This window comes from Coregonus lavaretus (genome assembly GCF_964263955.1).
Source record: "Coregonus lavaretus genome assembly, chromosome: 4".
Classification (NCBI taxonomy): domain Eukaryota; kingdom Metazoa; phylum Chordata; class Actinopteri; order Salmoniformes; family Salmonidae; genus Coregonus; species Coregonus lavaretus.
The window spans coordinates 21541776-21561009 of NC_139991.1; the positions used below are offsets into that span (position 1 = coordinate 21541776).

At 42.2% G+C, this 19234-nt stretch overlaps 1 protein-coding gene across 2 annotated transcripts in view; it reads left to right on the forward strand.

Moving 5' to 3' along the window:
• The first annotated feature begins 481 nt into the window (after positions 1-481).
• LOC311127956 (protein arginine N-methyltransferase 3-like) overlaps positions 482-19234 on the forward strand; it is a 129950-nt gene continuing 111197 nt past the window's right edge. For both annotated transcript variants that reach the window (XM_084159859.1, XM_084159860.1), the window contains exons 1-9: positions 482-529; positions 988-1111; positions 1229-1311; positions 1412-1461; positions 6016-6121; positions 6579-6753; positions 7939-8083; positions 9538-9603; positions 13981-14102. In XM_084159859.1, coding sequence (XP_084015985.1) covers positions 514-529; positions 988-1111; positions 1229-1311; positions 1412-1461; positions 6016-6121; positions 6579-6753; positions 7939-8083; positions 9538-9603; positions 13981-14102 — 887 coding nt within the window. In that variant the 5' untranslated portion in view covers positions 482-513. The remainder of the gene's footprint in view (positions 530-987; positions 1112-1228; positions 1312-1411; positions 1462-6015; positions 6122-6578; positions 6754-7938; positions 8084-9537; positions 9604-13980; positions 14103-19234) is intronic.

Genomic DNA, 19234 nt, shown 5'->3' on the forward strand with positions numbered 1-19234 from the left:
TCATCTTTATTCTCTGTGCAAGCCTCGGGCTCCGAGAACCTTACCACACCTACCACATCCAATACTACGCCCTCATTCACTTCCATTTCTCCTGCTGTCTTCAGCTCACTCTGCTTACACTTTCTACCATTCTTCTATAACAAACCATCTCCCTTTTTTCTGCCATCTTTAACCAACTCAAGCTCACCCTCTTCCTCCCTCTCTCTCTCTCTTAGACCTCCTCTGCCTCTCCTTTTCCCTCCATTCCTCCTCCGTATTCCAAGTATAAGTCTCCTTACGATAACACTGCACTTCTCCTGACATACATCTTGTTCTTGCCTCTTTAAGGGCCACCATTTAACCGACTGTCACAATCTCCGTACAATCAGCACGAACCTCCTGGAGCTCTGTCTGTACCTCTTCAAATCCCTTAAAGATTTAGGTATGAGTTGGTGACCTCTAGTGGCCATTGTAAGTACACGTTGGAACTAGACCCGGAAGCAGCGTGTACACAGCTGAAACCAAGGAGACAGCATGGCGGAATATACAGGTACACGTGAGAAACGTAAATAGTGATAGAAAAACGATGATAATAGAAATACTGAATGGTGCACTACAGAGAACGGTCATCATATTGTAATTTTGATATTTTGTACTTAAAATAGTTGTTAATTCGTGTGTATATTTGAAGTCTTGTCATGTTTATTGTGTAGCTAGCTAGCTAAATGAGCTAATGCATTTCATATACCGGTATGCTAATTAACTAACCTTAGCTAGCCAGCTTGCTAGCTGAGCTTCTATTGAGCATACTCCATGCAGCTTTTTGGATTACCACGTTATTCAGATAACTCAAAAGTGGTTGAACTTGTTAGGCACACATATAATGGCAATGCCCGTTGGCTACAGCTATCTAGTTAGCCAGTTCATGCAATGTTTTGATACTGACACCAAAGATTATTATAATTTACCCATCTGTGTTGACTGACACCTTTACTGACACTGTGACAGATCACGACGGTGGGGCAGGGGACGATGTGCCCGATCTCTCAGACAGTGATAATGAGGAACAGTGGCAGTGGATGGAGGAGGCAAATGACAACAACTTTCAAGTTACTTGCTTATTCTGTGACAAGTGTGTATCATTGCTGTTTTAAGCAACTCACTGATACATTTCATCTGGTGTGAAATAGTTAAGTCTCTCTGAAAGTGTTGCTGGTTAAAATAGGTCTTGTCCTTCATGTTTTCTCAGGATGTCAAATTCTGTACCAGAAACACTACAACACTGCCTAGGAGAGCATCAAGTCGACCTTGTAGAAGTGGTTAAGAAACACAGTAAGTTTGTAAACTTCTCTTATAAAGAGTTATCATTGTTTTCTGTTGTGATATAATCAATCCTCCTCACATCTGACGTTGTTAAACTCCTTCCCCGTAGAATTAGATGACTATGGCTACATCAAGATGATAAACTACATACGGACAGTGGTAAGCACATATCCCATCCCTTATTGTGTTTTGATACACAGTGACTTCAGACCTTTGGCCAAAGCATGGTCCAGGTAAAATAGTAATGACCCAGATCTCATTCTTGCTTCTTATCATTTGGAAGTGTAGTCGTCTCTTGAGCTGAGATTGAGGTTAGACATTTTTTTAGAAATTTTCATTGCAAAAGAACAGAAGGTGTTTAGACTACCTGCTAGAAATACCTTTTGGGCAATTCCATGCCAGATGTGCCCAAAGATAGTTATACTGAACAAAAATATAAACGGAACATGTAAAGTGTTGGTCCCATGTTTTATGAGCTGAAATAAAAGTTCCCACACATTTTTCATACGCACAAAATGCTTAGTTCGCTACAATTTGGTGCACACATTTGTTTACATCCCTGTTAGTGAGCATTTTTCCTTTTATGAGGAGTATTTATCTTCGATGAGGTTTAATTGCGTTTGGCATCGAATAAATGTTGCATTACCGCCACCTACTAGACTGGAGTATAACTCCCCTTATACTTTGCTTGAAAAAAATTAAATAATAATAATATAACAAATACCCTACCATCTAACACTACACTCACAAAAAATACAATAATAATAAATACCATACTCCAGTATTTAAATCTATTTAGTATCTAAAGGATGGGACACCACCACTTAACACACCCTGTAACTCTTCTGATGTCAAGTCTCGCACACCCAAATACCTCTCTGCAGCTGCCACCACAACCTCTATTTTCTGCGACTTACGTTCCATCCCTGCAGTACAGTTGATAACCATTGCTATAAATGCCAAAAATCAAATCTTACTGAAACATATATCACTTGTTGGTTTATCCCTCTGTACTGGTACAGATCAACTACTCACACCACTACTCTCAGGATCCCTCCCCGTTTACCCATCTTCCTCTACTTTCTTCACTGGCTCAGCATATGACAACTTCTGCACTACTCTAACCCTGGAAACCTCAACCTGCCTCTCTCGCACAGGACATTTCTGATCCCCAGTACCATAGGCACCCCTACAATTAACACATGCCACTACTTTCCCCAATGCTACACATTCCTTTGTCTCATGCCCTTCTGCACACTTCTCACACCTAGGAACCTCCCTCCTACACACTGCTGCCACATGCCCATAATCTTGACACCTGTAACAATGTAATGCATTCGGCACAAAAGTTCATACAGGATAACTTACAGTACCAATCAAAAGTTTGGACAGACCTACTCATTCCAGGGTTTTTCTTTATTTTTACTATTTTCTACATTGTAGAATAATCGTAAAGACATCAAAACTATGAAAACCACATATGGAATCATGTAGTAACCAAAAAAGTGTTAAACAAATCAAAGTATGTTTTATATTTGAGATTCTTCAAAGTAGCCACCTGTTGCTTTGATGACAGCTTTGCACACTCTGGGCATTCTCTCAACCAGCTTCACCTGGAATGCTTTTCCAACAGTCTTGAAGGAGTTTCCACATATGCTGAGCACTTGTTGGCTGCTTTTCCTTCACTCTGCGGTCCAACTCATCCCAAACCATCTCAATTGTGTTGAGGTCGGGTGATTGTGGAGGCCAGGTCATCTGATGCAGCACTCCGTCACTCTCCTTCTTGGTCAAATAAACCTTACACAGCCTGGAGGTGTGTTGGGTCATTGTCCTGTTGAAAAACAAATGATAGTCCCACTTAGCGCAAACCAGATGGGATGGCATATCACTGCAGAATGCTGTGGTAGCCATGCTGGTTAAGTGTGCCTTGAATTCTAAATAAATCACTGACAGTGTCACCAGCAAAACACCCCCACACCATCACACCTCCTTCTCCATGCTTCACGGTGGGACCACACATGCGGAGATCATCCGTTCACCTACTCTGCGTCTCACAAAGACACGGCGGTTGGAAGCAAAATCTCAAATTTGGACTCATCAGACCAAAGGACAGATTTCCACCAGTCTAATGTCCATTGCTTTTGTTTCTTGGCCCAAGCAAGTCTCTTCTTCTTATTGGTGTCCTTTAGTAGTGGTTTCTTTGCAGCAATTCGACCATGAAGGCCTGATTCACACAGTCTCCTCTGAACAGTTGATGTTGAGATGAGTCTGTTACTTGAATCCTGTGAAGCATTTATTTGGACTGCAATCTGAGGTACAGTTAACTCTAATGAACTTATCCTCTGCAGCAGAGGTAACTCTGGGTCTTCCTTTCCTGTGGTGGTCCTCATGAGAGCCAGTTTCATCATAGCACTTGATGGTTTTTGCGACTGCACTTGAAGAAACTTTCAAAATTCTTGAAATGTTCCGTATTGACTGACCTTCATATCTTAAAGTAATGATGGACTGTCGTTTCTCTTTGCTTATTTGAGCTGTTCTTGCCATAATATGGACTTGGTCTTTTGCCAAATAGGGCTATCTTCTGTATACCACCCCTACCTTGTTACAACACAACTGATTGTTCCACAAATTAACTTTTAACAAGGCACACCTGTTAATTGAAATGCATTCCAGGTGACTATCTCATGAAGCTGGTTGAGAGAATGGCAAGTGTGTGCAAAGCTGTCATCAAGGCAAAGGGTGGCTACTTTGAAGAATCTCAAATATAAAATATATTTTGATTTGTTGAACACTTTTTTGGTTACTACATGATTCCATATGTGTTATTTCATAGTTTTGATGTCTTCACTATTATTCTACAATGTAGAAAATAGTAAAAATAAAGAAAAACCCTTGAATGAGTAGGTGTGTCCAAACTTTTGACTGGTACTGTATATATCGTAACTTCACTTTGTCGGGCAAAGACTCAACATCAAAACTCAAAAGAACAGACAATGACTCTTCTGTTTCTCCACTCACGCCACCCTGTCTGCGTCGCAGCAAACGACGGGCATCACAAATACTGGGAATCTTCCCCTTCAGTTGGTCAGCTTTCACATTTACCGCTACCCCAGTAATCACTCCTTTCAATGGCACCCTTTTCTTGAGAGCAAAACAATTCACATCTCTTGCCCTCATTCATTTAACACGGAGCGCCTGTCCCTCTGTCCAGCAGAAACGCAAACAATTATCACAAGACCACTTCTGGTTACCCTCACAGATTCCACAGCACCCAACTCTGTTTTCAACCACCCTGAAACCACAAATGGATCATCCAAAAGGCAGGGTTCCACTTTTTCCAAAAACTTCACTCCTACTGTCACAGACTCATCTTTATCCTGACCCTCGGTGCAAACCTCGGGCTCCGAGAACTTCACCACACCTACCACCTCCGATACTTCGCCCTCATTCACTTCCATTTCTCCTCCTGTCTTCAACTCACTCTGCTTACACGTTCTACCATTCTTTACAAACCATCTGCCTTTTTTCCGCCATTTTTAACCGACTCAAGCTCACCCTCTTCCTCCCTCTCTCTCTTAGACGACCTCTGCCTCTCTTTTTCCCTCCATTCATCCTCCGTATTCCAAGTATACGTCTCCTTATGATAATACTGCACTTCTCCTGACACATCTTGTTCTTGCCTTGTCAAGGGACGCCATTTAACCGGCTGTCACAGTCCCTCCAGGAGTATTTCTCTCTGTAATAAAGCCCTTTTGCGGGGGGAAAACTCATTCTCATTGGCTGGGCCTGGCTCCCCAGTGGGTGGGCCTATGCCCTCCCAGGCCCACCCATGACTGCGCCCCTGCCCAGTCATGTGAAATCCATAGATTAGGACCTAATTTATTTATTTATACTGACTGATTTTCTTATATGAACTGTAACTCAGTAAAATCATTGAAATTGTTGCATGTTGCGTTTATATTTTGGTTCTGTGTATAATGTTTCGGATCTTACTGAAAGGAAGTCCATAGAAAGGGTTTTTGTGGGAAGGATGCTTGGCATGACTTTGAAATCATTATCCAAAATAATTACTGAGAAATAATTAGTTAGGAATAAAATCAGAAATGGTAGTTTTTAATTATCCATAAATTAATTTAAAGAAATGGTATTCTTAATCTAAACAGTACTCATATTTCAGAGCATCCGGTAATTTTTCAAATGACACCAACACTGGCTTTGTAGTATCTACAAACTAATCATTGTAGTGTCTTAATTAAAGAAGGCCTGGGTAAGGCCAAAATGTCACACATTTCCCAAATATAATGTATTATTATTTTGGGAACAGATTTCAAATGTATGCCAAACATCCTTTCCCCAATGGACCTTTCCAGGGATTTAATTTCAGGAAGATCCAAAACATCAGAATTATCTTTGGGCCTATCTTGTGTGGAAAGCCCCATTGCTGATATTATTGCAAGCGTGCAGTGTGCAGGAGCCTTCTCCGACACACATGTAAACAAAAACATAATTATAGATGTGCAATTGTATTCTTCATAGATTCTTTATAGCTATGATTTGATTAATCATGAATTTCAGGTTCTCGAACCTCCAAAATTAATCAGTTAGTTCTGTATCTACTTATCGTTAAAACAGATCGCCTTTCTATGTCGTGCCAAATACATCCCTGGTTTTCCAAGTTCATGGACAATAATGACTGTGTGTTTGTGTTTGCAGAAGTGCAGTGGGCAGAGCCTGTCTACGCTGTCTGCGTGTTCTATTCCTTGGGAGAGTGATGAGTACATGAGGCCAGCTTTACAGGATGACCCCTTACTGCAGATAGGTACTGGCGTTCACAGGTTCATTGTTCAACTCAAAGGCCTCAATTTAATCAAGTACAGATAAAGGGTTACTGCATTACAGGTTTATTTAGAATGTTTTCACTAGACGTGGGGTTTTGCATCAATATCCAATGTTGTTTTAAAGAGGAACTTGAACCTGTTTAAAACCAACAAAGCCTGCAAGCTGTTCCTGTAAACAGAGTGAAACTGCAGTGCTGTTTTATTTTATCTGGTATTATTTGAGTTGGTACAACCCATTAGTGCTTCATTGTGACTGGGCATTTGCATGGGATGACATCACTGGCACGGTTCAGAAAAAGGAGGTTGGGAGCATTGCATGTTGGGCAGAGATGCAATTGTACACAGTACTGTTAGTGGAGTAGCCAGTCATTATCTTCCCGTGTTTGAAATGTGTTCAAGTGAGTCCCCCCCTCTCTTTTTCACTCTCTCTTTTGTTAGATCTGGAAGAACTGTGTGAGGGGATGGGGATGTTGGCTGGCCCCTCTACTGGAGGCCAGTGTGACGCCAGCCACTCCTCTGATGCTCTTCTGCAGAGGGCCCAGGCTGCAGAGGAGAGGGCCCAGCGCACAGAGGAGGCCCTGGCCAGAGCCATGGACGACCTACACAAACTCAAGTCAGTGCTGCCCACACTACTATTAACATTACTGTTAATTACTGCGATGACTACTACTACTACTGTTATTAGCATCACCACTACTACCACTTCTGATATTATTACAAAAATACAAATACTACATTAACCCTTTACACTCAGGGGAATTGGCCTATATGGATAGGGTCAAATTGAAATGTTTCTAACAGAAGAAATGTGAGAAGCATATGCATAACCGTGGTAGCAATTGAAAGGGGAAGTAGTGGAAGGTGCTCAACCAACGTGAGTGGAGGTGAAACCAAAAAATGTGATCATCATTGAAAAGGTTAAGGCACAACACTCGCTCACCATTGGAAATTCATTATTTTATTTAAGCTTTTAATAGTTGCTTAAATAAAATATGTTTTTAATGGTGAGCGAGCGTTGTGCCTTTTCTTTTTCGGGAAATTATCAGAACAAAGGTGAGGACACAACAGTTCACCTGACACGACTGAATCCAGAGACCCAGACCTCTTGGTGTAAAGTATATTACTCCAGTGTCCTCAATTGCGCAATCAGAACGCATGTTCTCTACCTCTCCTTGGGGCACTCGGCGGGACAGGGAGTGAGAGTGTCTCATCACAGCAGCTACCAGTGAAACAGGGGCAGGACAGACACTTTCATTAAGGAATCAGGCCAGGGTAATGGACTTTACTGTTTGACCAAATCATTGTTTTAGCCACCACAAAGGTTTGATTGAAGTAACCACCTAGAATTTGCAATTGGCACCGATGCGACCAACACATTTTTTACTTGCACAGTCAAGTCAAAAGGTCGCAAATTGCGACCAAATGGTCACACTGGATCCCTGCATTTGATGGCACTGGTGTTTCTTTCTCACACATGCACCTCCCACCTGCGGCCAGCAGAGGGACTCCGTGAACTCAGTATTGCAGAGGCCTTTCCTTTGACTAGGAGGAAAAGGAGAAGGGAGGGAAAATTCCACTGCTGCATAGAAAGGGAGAGGGGGAGTTGGGGGTAGAGAGGAGTGGTGGTTGTGGGGGTGGAATATAGATGCTCTCTTTCCATTTACCGCTATGTCCTGTCGGAAGGATCAGCCAATCCGAACCTTAAACATTTAGGGGGAAATGCAAAACTGACCTTAGATCAGGGTCTAGGGGCAACCTCATTCTACTCTGTTGTAAAATACTATGGTATTTGTTTCAGGCTGCTGGCCCAGGGTCTGGTATTGAATGTGGATGTGGGTCGGGGCACCAGGGCCTTGGGCGCCGTGGCTGAGCTCCGGGAGGACGAGGACGAGGCCTACTTCAGCTCATATGGTCACTACAGCATCCACGAGGAGATGCTTAAGGTCCGCCACCACAATGTCATGCCTGCACCGATGCATACACTCATGCCCTCTATTAAACCGATGTTTCTCTGCAGAGAGAGGAGGGACGCAGGTTTAGCAGGGCGGTTTATCTGAAAGGCTCGATGTAGCATTAAATGAAAAGGATCGTCTCTATGCAAACTCCGATGTCGATAACATGACGTTTTTCTCAAAGTGACAAATCAGCAATAAGGAGTGAGCTCTCATGCGAAACATCAGCATTACTATAGCATGGTGGAGGTTTGAGATGCGGTAATTGTATTTCACACTTCTTAAGCATTATAAGTTTTGTGTGTGCACTTACCGCAGTGCTTCGACATGATCCGTTCCCTCCCTCTGATTGGTGCTTAGCACTGTTAATGTTTGCGTCATACATGTATATACGTCAGACTAAACTCCATCAAAAACCCTTCCTCGGATGAAAGACAAACCACGTGACAGGTTTGCAGTAGAAAATCTTCAACTCATTTACAGGCTCCCATAAAGTGGATCACCGTTGACACTCTGTGTTTGTTTGTGTGTGTGTGTGAGAGAGCGTGCTTAAGACAGGGCGAGAGAGAAAGTGAGTCTAACCCCTTTTCAATCATCCTTGCGCCAAGGATCCTTCGCCACTCCTCATGTCAGACTAGTATAATGAATATGAGGTCAGTTGTCATGTCAGATCAGTCTTTGGAACAGAGAAAATTAAACTTCTAATTGATTTGTAATTTATTTCAACACCATGGGGTGGGGATGGTTTCCTTGACACTATTAAACCTAGTCCTGGACTAAAAGCAAGCTCAATGGAGAATCTCTGTTTCCGGGAAACCGCTCCTATGGGATTTAACTGTAATTTTGCAAAATATTTGATTGCTTTGTTCGGTTTCTGTCACCTCACCAACAGCATGCGAAGGCACTGGCAATGTAGTCATCATCCGAAGTGAGTGCGGATAAGTTGTGAGTTATAGATAAATGTGTGTTTCATGGGTACGTAGAGGGCCTCCCTTTGAAAAGCGTAAGGATTTGATTGGCATGTTTATTAGCCAGTCCTGACTCCCAACTAGATTCCATGTGGAATGGTTGAAACGATGCCAGTCCTTTCTATTTCTATGTTAGAATGAGTCTACTCTTTTTTAGATTTCTACGCCTAACAATCATTGTACTCATTTTCCGTGGAGTCAATACCCCAGTCAGCTCTGATTCCACGAGATGACACCACATACAAGCACAAACATGGCACTCGAGTCCTGTGGTCATCTCCCCTCTTGTTTTCACGGGAACTCTCCATCACATAGACATACAACCGTCTGCCCGGCTGTGACACATACACCTTGGTCTCGGGTGATTGGATAATATTTTTCAGTGTGTTATGTTGTTTCTGAAGACATGCTCTATGATTATGCCTTCTCTGCCCGCGGTAATGGATGACCTGTATGTCCTTTGTTCCTTCCTTTCAGGATAAAGTGCGCACAGAAAGCTACAGGGACTTCATGTACCTTAACCCGGAAGTGTTCAAGGACAAGGTGAGCAAAGAACTCGGCAGTGCGGGTTTTTAAAATGTAAATTCACAATTGCTATAGCGGTGACGGCGCCTGATTTAAAACACTGCGACTTCATTACGCGCCGTAGAGCCTCTCGGCTGCGGACTGTGGAGTGCTGATAACAAGCGCAACAACCCTCTTATTGCCCCCCCCCCCTCCTTCCCCAACCCTGCACTGTCATTGGAAGCAGGCAGCGTCCATCTCCAAGGCCATCCCTTAAGTGCTGCCACCAGGTAGGCCCTGGAGGAGGGGAGGGAGGGGGTAGAGGATAGGCCGGGGGGGAGGATGGTGAAGAGTGGTGGAGTGATTTTTCAGTCAAAGGGGTTAGGGATGGGAGAGAATGGGTGGGAAACGGGATGGTTGCAGGAAGAAGAAACAGGGTTTGGACTGGGTATTGTTATCCCTGTCATCGGGGTGGCGGTGGATGAGGGTTATGGCGACCTGTCGCGACCCCTGTCATCGTGATAAACGCTCTGGCTCCTCTCCTGCACCTCGCCCCCAGTCTGGTCCGTCAGCGTACCAGAAAGAAGTATCTCTTAAAAACATATGTATTTTTTAAGGTATTTTCATTGAACAGATGGTGAAAGAGAACGACAGTGGGAAAAGATAAAGGGCTGTAGGCTGGATTCTAACCCATGTCGCTAGACCAGCCAGGCCACAGGATAGGAGTATATCAGAGGGAGAAATGTTTGTGAGGGAAGTTGAAAGTGGATTGTATTATGAGGGCTATGGGTTTGCTGTTTTGTGTGTAGCTCAATCCTTTTCCCGTAGCCCCTTCTCCGATGTCACCAGGTAGGCCAAAACTCCATCCCACCAAAACAGGCTGAAATTTCAGGCGGTCTTTTCAAAAAGCTCTTACACTAAAAGGGCATTATCATAATTGTCACAATTTCACAGTATTATTCCAACCTCATTGTGTGGAAGTACAGTTGAAGTCGGTAGTTTACATACACATAGGTTGGAGTCATTAAAACTTGTTTTTGAACCACACCACAAATGTATTTTTAACAAACTATAGTTTTGGCAAGTCGGATAGGACATCTACTTTGTGCATGACACAAGTAAATTTTCCAACAATTGTTTACAGACAGATTATTTCACTTATAATTCACTGTATCACAATTCCAGTGCGTCAGAAGTTTACATACACTAACTTGACTGTGCCTTTAAACAGCTTGGAAAATTCCAGAAAATGATGTAATGGCATTAGAAGCTTCTAATAGGCTAATTGACATGATTTGAGTCAATTGGCGGTGTACCTGTGGATGTATTTCAAGGCCTACCTTCAGACTCAGTGCCTCTTTGCTTGACATCATTGGAAAATCAAAAGAAATCAGCCAAGACCTCAGAAAAAGAATTGTAGTATGGTTCATCCTTAGGAGCAATTTCCAAACGCCTGAAGGTGCCACGTTCATCTGTACAAACAATAGTACGCAAGTACAAACACCATGGGACCACACAGCCATCATACAGCTCAGGAAGGAGACGTGTTCTGTCTCCTAGAGATGAACGTACTTTGGTGTGAAAAGTGCAAATGAATCCCAGAACAACAGCAAAGGACCTTGTGAAGATGCTGGAGGAAACAGGTACAAAAGTAAAACGAGTCCTATATCGACATAACCTGAAAGGCCGCTCAGCAAGGAAGAAGCCACTGCTCCAAAACCGGCATAAAAAAGCCAGACTACGGTTTGCAACTGCACATGGGGACAAAGATCGTACTTTTTGGAGAAATATCCTCTGGTCTGATGAAACAAAAATAGAACTGTTTGGCCATAATGACCATCGTTATGTTTGGAGGAAAAAGGGGGTTGCTTGCAAGCTGAAGAACACCATACCAACCATGAAGCACGGGGGTGGCAGCATCATGCTGTGGGGGTGCTTTGCTGCAGGAGGGACTGGTGCACTTCACTAAATAGATGGCATCATGAGGAAGGAAAATTATGTGGATATATTGAAGCAACATCTCAAGACATCAGTCAGGAGGTTAAAGTTTGGTGAAAAAGCATGTGCGAGCAAGGAGGCCTACAAACCTGACTCAGTTACACCAGCTCTGTCAGGAGGAATGGGCAAAAATTCACCCAACTTATTGTGGGAAGCTTGTGGAAGGCTACCCTAAATGTTTGACCCAAGTTATACAATATAAAGGCAATGCTACCAAATACTAATTGAGTGTACAGTGGGGAAAAAAAGTATTTAGTCAGCCATCAATTGTGCAAGTTCTCCCACTTAAAAAGATGTGAGAGGCCTGTAATTTTCATCATAGGTACACGTCAACTATGACAGACAAATTGAGAAAAAGAAATCCAGAAAATCACATTGTAGGATTTTTTATGAATTTATTTGCAAATTATGGTGGAAAATAAGTATTTGGTCACCTACAAACAAGCAAGATTTCTGGCTCTCACAGACCTGTAATTTATTCCTTAAGAGGCTCCTCTGTCCTCCACTCGTTACCTGTATTAATGGCACCTGTTTGAGCTTGTTATCAGTATAAAATACACCTGTCCACAACCTCAAACAGTCACACTCCAAACTCCACTATGGCCAAGACCAAAGAGCTGTCAAATGACACCAGAAACAAGATTGTAGACCTGCACCAGGCTGGGAAGACTGAATCTGCAATAGGTAAGCAGCTTGGTTTGAAGAAATCAACTGTGGGAGCAATTATTAGGAAATGGAAGACATACAAGACCACTGATAATCTCCCTCGATCTGGGGCTCCACCCAAGATCTCACCCCGTGGGGTCAAAATGATCACAAGAACAGTGAGCAAAAATCCCAGAACCACACAGGGGGACCTAGTGAATGACCTGCAGTGAGCTGGGACCAAAGTAACAAAGCCTACCATCAGTAACACACTACGCCGCCAGGGACTCAAATCCTGCAGTGCCAGACGTGTCCCCCTGCTTAAGCCAGTACATGTCCAGGCCCGTCTGAAGTTTGCTAGAGTGCATTTGGATGATCCAGAAGAGGATTGGGAGAATGTCATATGGTCAGATGAAACCAAAATAGAACTTTTTGGTAAAAACTCAACTCGTCGTGTTTGGAGGACAAAGAATGCTGAGTTGCATCCAAAGAACACCATACCTACTGTGAAGCATGGGGGTGGAAACATCATGCTTTGGGGCTGTTTTTCTGCAAAGGGACCAGGACGACTGATCCGTGTAAAGGAAAGAATGAATGGGGCCATGTATCGTGAGATTTTGAGTGAAAACCTCCTTCCATCAGCAAGGGCATTGAAGATGAAACGTGGCTGGATCTTTCAGCATGACAATGATCCCAAACACACCGCCCGGGCATTGAAGGAGTGGCTTCGTAAGAAGCATTTCAAGGTCCTGGAGTGGCCTAGCCAGTCTCCAGATCTCAACCCCATAGAAAATCTTTGGAGGGAGTTGAAAGTCTGTGTTTCCCAGCGACAGCCCCAAAACATCACTGCTCTAGAGGAGATCTGCATGGAGGAATGGGCCAAAATACCAGCAACAGTGTGTGAAAACCTTGTGAAGACTTACAGAAAACGTTTGACCTGTGTCATTGCCAACAAAGGGTATATAACAAAGTATTGAGAAACTTTTGTTATTGACCAAATACTTATTTTCCACCATAATTTGCAAATAAATTCATTAAAAATCCTACAATGTGATTTTCTGGATTTATTTTCCTAATTTTGTCTGTCATAGTTGACGTGTACCTATGATGAAAATTACAGGCCTCTCATCTTTTTAAGTGGGAGAACTTGCACAATTGGTGGCTGACTAAATACTTTTTTTCCCCACTGTATGTAATCTTCTGACCCACTGGGAATGTGATGAAAGAAAAAAAGCTGAAATAAATCATTCTCTCTACTATTATTTTGGCATTCCACATTCTTAAAATAAAGTGGTGATCCTAACTGACCTAAGACAGTGAATTTTTACTAGGAGTAAATGTCAGAAATTGTGAAAAACTGAGTTTAAATGTATTTGGCTAAGGTGTATTTAAACTTCCGACTTCAGCTGTATATATAAAACAGAGGAAAATTACATTTGTGACTGCACTTTGCCTTTAAAAAACACTCCGGGCCACTCTTGAACGTCTTTTAACTAGATAGAAAGTATGTTGAAATTATAATGGACCTACAGTATATGTATTTCAAATACCTGCCCTTTTTCTTTTGATGAAAAATCGGACCCAAAAAAATTCATAAAAATCCATATGTGGCCCTTGGGACTAAATTATTGGCCACCCTTGGTCTACACCCCTGTTAGATAAATTTCTATCTACCCTTCTGAACACGCTAATCAGCCAATCCTTTACTAGTTATAAGGAAGGGGAAATTTCCTTTTGTGGATTAAAGGTGCACTTCTACCTCCTATACTGCAGGTGGTGCTAGACGTGGGCTGTGGGACGGGCATCCTGTCTATGTTCGCCGCCAGAGCGGGAGCCAAGATGGTCATTGGGGTGGATCAATCAGAAATCATCTACCAGGCCATGGACATTGTCAGGTGAGCCGCCATTGTTATCCCAGGGAATCGTGGGAAATTTAGTTTGTTTTTGGACAAGTTGGTTGTACTGTACTGCCCTGTTTCAAATGACCCCCTATTTCGTGCTAACTGGACATGAATATTGTGTGATATACAAACACTCACCTGTTACACACACCCCATTGATGAACGGGTGTCTATGAGCTCAGATAAGGCTTTATAGGGACGGTGTGTCTGTGTCCATACGTCTACTGCATATAACTATAACCCCCGTATCACAGGGACCAGAAGCCAGTCAATAGCCGTGTCTGAATACCTGTACTTGTGTTCTAAATAGTAGGCATTTTGGGTATGCGAAAATAGAACGTTTTATAGTACACTATTAAAATTAAAGATTCAGGTTGGAACCAAATAAGGTTCTTAAGAGCGATGCCATAGGGTAACCATTCTAGGTTCTTGAATAACCTTAAATGGGATGGTTCTTTGAAGATCCACACACACTCAATACCTTATTTTATGCAAATAAGGTGTTGAGCTTTATTTGCATATTTCCCAGGGTGCCTTTCGAGTGAATTTTTGTTACCAGTACCACCCATGACTGTGTTTGCTAGTGACAGAGACATGGTTGTTGCATTCATTCAGTTTCAGCACTGTGGCCTTCACCTAGTAAGATCCTATTTGAAAATGTTATTGTTAATATGTAATTATTTATCACAATACACTACATAGTTCATAAGGCCTTGTTTTGAGGGCCTAGTTTTACCCTAAAACTCATGGTTCACAGACCACATCAGGCCTGCAAGTCACATAATGCTGGCTTGCAAAGTTGTGTAATTCCTATTGAAATCAAACCAGAGTGGGGATATCCAAAATGTGGAATGTTTATTCACCCACAACCTGCATTCAGAATGACTGCCAGGGTTGGGAAGACTAAGATATGACACTACCTATAGCATCTAAACTGGAATAACCATTTCAGTAACGGGTGCATTGTCCAAGTAACAGATTGGATTAGTTAAGAAAAATGTGTTATTTATATTTAAGTAGCATAAAATTAATTTATCAATCAAAACATGGATATTGAAACAAACAATAAAAAATAAAATCTGCCCGCAATAGAGGATGCTGGGAATGATGGCCATGGTTTTGGTTCAACTCTGGTTAGTAACACCAACACTGGGGTTCTTTTACACCACTTGGTGTTAATTTAACTCTTTACAGTGTTAATTTAACTCCTGAATCAACAATAGAAATGTTACACTGAGAAATCAACAATAGTTAACGCTGGCCAATTTGCTGTGTGCTATGAAAGGGACACATCTGCAGGCTTCCCTACATTTCAAGAACCTTTTAGAAGAATCGTAGATGCCACGTCAAGAACCCTCCACTTAACTCTTAGGTTCTTTATCGGGCAAGAGTTCTCCAAGGAACAACCATTTTAAGAACCTTCATTTTTTTCAGTGTATGTGAAATTTAGAAAACGTTGAATGCTTTAAATGCCAGGATGTCATACTCATTTCAGATTTTCATCTAGTACGAATTCACTCCATGGTATTGAGGAAGAGAATCATATTTTCAGACCCATGTGTGTTTGACAACAGCTGATAATCAGATAAGGGGACTCACTGTACAAAAATGAACGAATGGCGGGGAACAACCCAATTACGCATTAGATGACGGCTTCTCAGTATGCGTGCGCCTAGTATGTTGATATTTGTTGCTTACTGCATGCATTGTTACTAAACAGTGTTCTAATAAATAGTATGTATATGTAAAATAGACACGACGAGCCGCTAATAATAAAAAGGCAGGCCTATCGATACACTTGCTACTCATTCATTGCTGCAGCTGCAGTGTTGGTTGTAGTGTGAGTGGAAGTAGGGAGAAAGGTGTTTTATGTTTTGTAAAAGTGTTGAGTAAAAACAGCTTTGACAGTGCTGAATATAAACTTCAACATGAACTCACTCATAAAAACAGCAGCTCTTTGCTGTATTCTTTGACAGTCTCTCTCTGGTCATGGTTTTAAAAGTTATGAAATCTCACATAGGCTAGTATCAAACTTTGTTGTGTGAGGTATTGAAAGCTGCAGGCACGGTGATTTGAGTTGTCCAATTGGCAAGAGCAGTCGGCGCACTTGAATTAGCCGGGTAGGCAGAGTTTTTTAGTTTAGATTTAGAATGGCCCATTATCAAATGGGCAGGAAGAGGGCCAGGGGAAAAAAGACATGTCATCCATATGCACTCAAATAGTGAATGGAGGCCACTTTCCCGCCAGTTCGTTTTTCACTCATGCCAGGTAGGTTACTCCAGTTATTTCACTCCACACATCAACCTACTGTTTGAGGAGCATGCAGCCTCTCGCTGCGCGGCAGGTGATATTCTGCCCGAACTCTGTATGCCATGGGCTCTCCAACCCTGTTCCTGCAGCTACCCAGTGCTTAATTTGGGAAACCAAGTGAAATCTTTTCGGGAACATCGATTGTAACATGTTTTCACAAGGAAACCTATTTCATTAAACACATGACAGCCCCTCTCTCTGCGCGCTCAAGAAAGGAATGAAGGAGAGAGGGGAGGAGATGGAAACACACAGTGAGATATTCTGTAGCTGAAGGTAATGTGTCAGCCTATTAATTATAAACAAATTATAAAAATGCCCTATCACTAAGCTATTCAAAATCAAATTCACTATAATTGTAGGCTAACTCTGTAAGCCGCCATGCACAATCAGTGAACCAATAGCATCGCCTAGGCCTATACATTCTCTCCCATACTCATGGATACAGTTTGGAGCGTAGCATAAGGTAACCAGTCCAACCAGTACTACCAATGCATGTCCAGAGTGCATAAGAGGAGATTACCGTGACTCAACGGTCCCGTGGAATTTTACTGCAGTCATGACTCATGATTGCCGGTTTGGTGGTAATACAGTTACCGCAACAGCCCTAGGCATGCCACCATTGGTTGATGCATGCAACGTCTGAGCAGGGGAATGCGACCTTTGCCTTCCCGGCGCATAGAGCAGCTGAATCAAGTGCACCTACCGCCAACGATTTTATCGTTGGCTTTTCTACAGAAATGTTTACTGATCAACGTCATTCTTGTCCTAGTGCGGAAATTCTAATTTAGTTCCACCTTTGAATCTTAGTTTCTTAACAAGCTCATTCATATGTGTTTTAAACGATGAATCATGGCCAATCCAAATACCAAGGTATATGTATGCAGAGACTCATTGTATTATGTGAAGATGTAATCCATCTGAGACAATCTTACGAGAACTTGAAAACAACATGTATTTAGTTTTGCCTGTATTAAGCACGCGTTTTAAATAAGTCAGGGCTTTCTGCACAACTGCAAAATCGGACTGTAGCCTTGTCACAGCGAGGTCAGGAGTCGTGGCAATTGCGTACATAATAGTGTCGTCCGCATATAGATTAAATTAAAATGTTTTTACTGATTGACCAATAGCATTTATATAAATAGTTAAAAGAACAGATCCTAGTATTGACCCCTGCGGAACATCTTTATGTACTTCAATACAATGGCCTGAGTTCTGTCACCTAAGATGATCATGAAACCAAGAGTTTGGACACACCTACTCATTCAAGGGTTTTTCTTTATTTTTACTATTTTCTACATTGTGGAATAATAGTGAAGAAATCAAAACTATGAAATAACATATATGGAATCATGTAGTAACCAAAAAAGTGTTAAACAAATCAAAATATATTTGAGATTCCTCAAAGTAGCCACCCTTTGCCTTGATGACAGCTTTGCACACTCTTGGCATTCTCTCAACCAGATTCACCTTGAATGCTTTTCCAACAGTCTTGAAGGAGTTTCCACATATGCTGAGCACTTGTTGGCTGCTTTTCCTTCACTCTGCGGTCCAACTCATCCGAAACCATCTCAATTGGGTTGAGGTCAGGTGATTGTGGAGGCCAGGTCATCTGATGCAGCACTCCATCACTCTCCTTCTTGGTCAAATAGCCTTCACAAATATATTTGAGATTCTTCAAATAGCCACCCTTTGCCTTGATGACAGCTTTGCACACTCTTGGCATTCTCTCAACCAGCTTCATGAGGTAGTCACCTGGAATGCATTTCAATTAACAGATGTGCCTTCTTAAAAGTTAATTTGTGGAATTTCTTTCCTTCTTAATGGGTTTGAGCCAATCAGTTGTGTTGTGACAAGGTAGTGGTGGTATGCAGAAGATAGCCCTATTTGGTAAAAGACCAAATCCATATTATGACAAGAACAGCTCAAATAAGCAAAGAGAAATGACAGTAAATCATTACTTTAAGACATGCAGGTCAGTCAATACGGAGCATTTCAAAAACGTCCAACGTTTCTTCAAGTGTAGTCGCAAAAACCATCAAGCGCTATGATGAAACTGCTGCAGAGTATAAGTTAATTAGAGTTAACTGCACCTCAGAAATCAGCAATTAACTGCACCTCAGATTGCAGCCCAAATAAATGCTTCACAGAGTTCAAGTAACAGACACATCTCAAAATCAACTGTTCAGAGGAGACTGCATGAATCAGGCCTTCATGGTCGAATTGCTGCAAATAAACCACTACTAAAGGACACCAATAAGAAGAAGAGACTTGCTTGGGCCAAGAAACACGAGCAATGGACATTAGACCGGTGGAAATCTGTCCTTTGGTCTAAAGAGTCCAAATTTCATATTTTTGGTTCCAACCGCCATGTCTTTGTGAGACGCAGAGTAGGTGTACGGATGATCTCCGCATGTGTGGTTCCCACCGTGAAGCATGGAGGAGGAGATGTGATGGTGACACTGTCTGTGATTTATTTAGAATTCAAGGCACACTTAACCAGCATGGCTACCACAGCATTCTGCAGCGATACACCATCCCATCTGGTTTGCGCTTAGTGGGACTATCATTTGTTTTTCAACAGGACAATGACCCAACACACCTCCAGGCTGTGTAAGGTTTATTTGACCAAGAAGGAGAGTGATGGAGTGCTGCATCAGATGACCTGGCCTCCACAATCAGCCGACTTTACCAATTGAGATGGTTTGGGATGAGTTGGACTGCAGAGTGAAGGAAAAGCAGCCAACATGTGCTCAACATAAGTGGGAACTCCTTCAAGGGTGGCTTCTTTGAAGAATCTCAAATATAACATATATCTT